A 2,153-nucleotide genomic window follows, 5' to 3' on the forward strand; every position below is an offset into this window, starting at 1 on the left:
AGAGTACCTGCCTAGAACCCCCCAGTAAGGGGCTGGGGTGTGGCTCAGAGGTAGAGCACCTGCCTAGAATCCCCCAGTGAGGGGCTGGGGTGTGGTCAGTGGTAGAGCACCTGCCTAGAATGCCCCACTGAGGGGCTGGGGTGTGGCTCAGTGGAAGAGTACCTGCCTAGAATCCCCCAGTAAGGGGCTGGGGTGTGGCTCAGTGGTAGAGCACCTGCCTAGAATCCCCCAACAAAGGGCAGAAGACATGTCTCAGTGGGAGAGTGCTTGCCTAGACTCCTCTAGTGAGGGCCTGGAGATCTGACTCAGGGGTAGAGGGCTTGCCTAGAATCCCACAGGCCTCTGTTATGCCTTACGGCCCTAAGGCATGAACATATCTTTCAGACATAGGGGACTGAAGGCAGGCATGTTGGCACAGACCTGTCACCCCTGCAGTCATGAGGCTGAGATGGGACAGGTAGAGCATGAGTGCAAGGCCAATCTCTGCCACTTGGTGAGATCCTGTCTCACTAGGAAAAAGGAAAAAAAAAGATAAAAAGGATCCAGGCAGTGGTTGCACACACCTTTAATCCCAGAACTCTAAAGGTGGACACAGGTAGATCTCTGTGAGTCTGTGGCCAGTCTGGTCTACAGAATGAGTTGCAGGACAGCCAGTGCTATGTATGTTTGTATGTGTACACACACACACACACACACACACACACACACACACACACACACACACACCTGTCTGGAAAAACAAAAACAAACAAATAAAGCCAAGGCCAAAAGGAAAAAGTTCCAGGCATCAGAGCTCATGCCTAGAAATCCCAGCACTTGGAAGGTGGAGGCAGGGAAATCAGTTCAAAGTCAATCTTCAGCCACAGAGAAGCCCAAAGCCAACCTGAGCTCTAAGTAACCTGGTCTCAAATCAACAAACAAAGATATGGGCACTGACCCTCAGTTCTCTCTCCACAGGAGCAGCAGGAGCTGGTGGCCTTGGAGGTCCTGGAGGTCTTGGAGGTGCTGGTGGCCTCGGAGGGCCTGGGGGTCTCGGTGGGGCTGGTGTTCCAGGTGGTGTAGCAGGTATGTTTTTGCTCTCCTGACAATGAACTGGCTGGGGATGGAGACTGAGACCCCTGAAGCAGTCCCTCCTTGAGTCCCTCTGTGTCCCCAGGAGCTGCACCTGCTGCTGCTGCTGCTGCCGCCAAGGCTGCAGCCAAGGCTGCCCAGTATGGTGAGTAAGAATTCAGCCTCCCTGGCCTGTCCTTGAACCCCTAGGGCCCGGCCATTTCCTGTCATTAGGTACCCTAGAAGTGACCTGGGAGCTCAGGGATTCCCTTGGCAGCAGGGCCTAATTATAAGCTTCTGACCAGTGTGTGTAATGCATGGGTCTCTCCCCAGGTCTTGGTGGAGCTGGTGGACTGGGAGCTGGTGGACTGGGAGCTGGTGGACTGGGAGCTGGTGGACTGGGAGCCGGTGGACTGGGGGCCGGTGGACTGGGAGCCGGTGGACTGGGGGCTGGTGGAGCAATCCCCGGTGCTGCAGGCCTTGGAGGTAAGGAGTGAATGAGGTATCTGAGCAGGAGAAAGATACACATACTGAAGACGAGTGAGGACAAACACCTGTCATCCCAGCACTAAGGAGGCTAGGGCGGGAGGATCATTAGTCGGAGGCTAACCTGGGCTACACAGTGAGTTCAAGGTCAGCCTAGGCTATATTAGACCCTACTTGAAACAAAGGGGTAGAAAGCTTAAGCAGGGAAGAGCCAGGTCTGCCCATTGACATAGAGGTACCAAAACCCATCTTCTCTATCGTTCAATCCACAAACTACCACAGGTGAGGGCTCATTAGCATAATGATGGTCAGACCCATTTCTCAGACAAGAAAAGTCAAAGACTGGAGAGGAATGACATCCCCAAAATCTCTACCACCATGGTGGATCTCTCTCTCTCTCTCTCTCTCTGCCTGCCCCCCATGTGTCTCCTACCTAAACAAGACTTATGCTTAATATAAACTACTGGAGGTCTGGGGAGATAGTTCAGTGGTAGAGCCCCTGCCTACAATCCCCTAGTGAGGGGCTGGGATGTGGTTCAGTGGTAGAGCCCCTGCCTAGAATCCCTCAGTGAGGGGCTGGGGTGTGGCTCAGTGGTAGAGCACCTGCCTAGAATCCC

The 2,153-nt window shown here is 54.1% G+C and overlaps 1 protein-coding gene across 1 annotated transcript in view; it reads left to right on the top strand.

Moving 5' to 3' along the window:
* Window positions 1–2,153, top strand: part of Eln (elastin) — a 46,029-nt gene that overhangs the window by 39,265 nt on the left and 4,611 nt on the right. Inside the window, exons 29-31 of the mRNA XM_013350475.2 lie at window positions 958–1,065; window positions 1,157–1,216; window positions 1,384–1,536. Coding sequence (XP_013205929.2) covers window positions 958–1,065; window positions 1,157–1,216; window positions 1,384–1,536 — 321 coding nt within the window. The remainder of the gene's footprint in view (window positions 1–957; window positions 1,066–1,156; window positions 1,217–1,383; window positions 1,537–2,153) is intronic.

Source organism: Microtus ochrogaster, chromosome 2, assembly GCF_000317375.1.
Source record: "Microtus ochrogaster isolate Prairie Vole_2 chromosome 2, MicOch1.0, whole genome shotgun sequence".
Classification (NCBI taxonomy): domain Eukaryota; kingdom Metazoa; phylum Chordata; class Mammalia; order Rodentia; family Cricetidae; genus Microtus; species Microtus ochrogaster.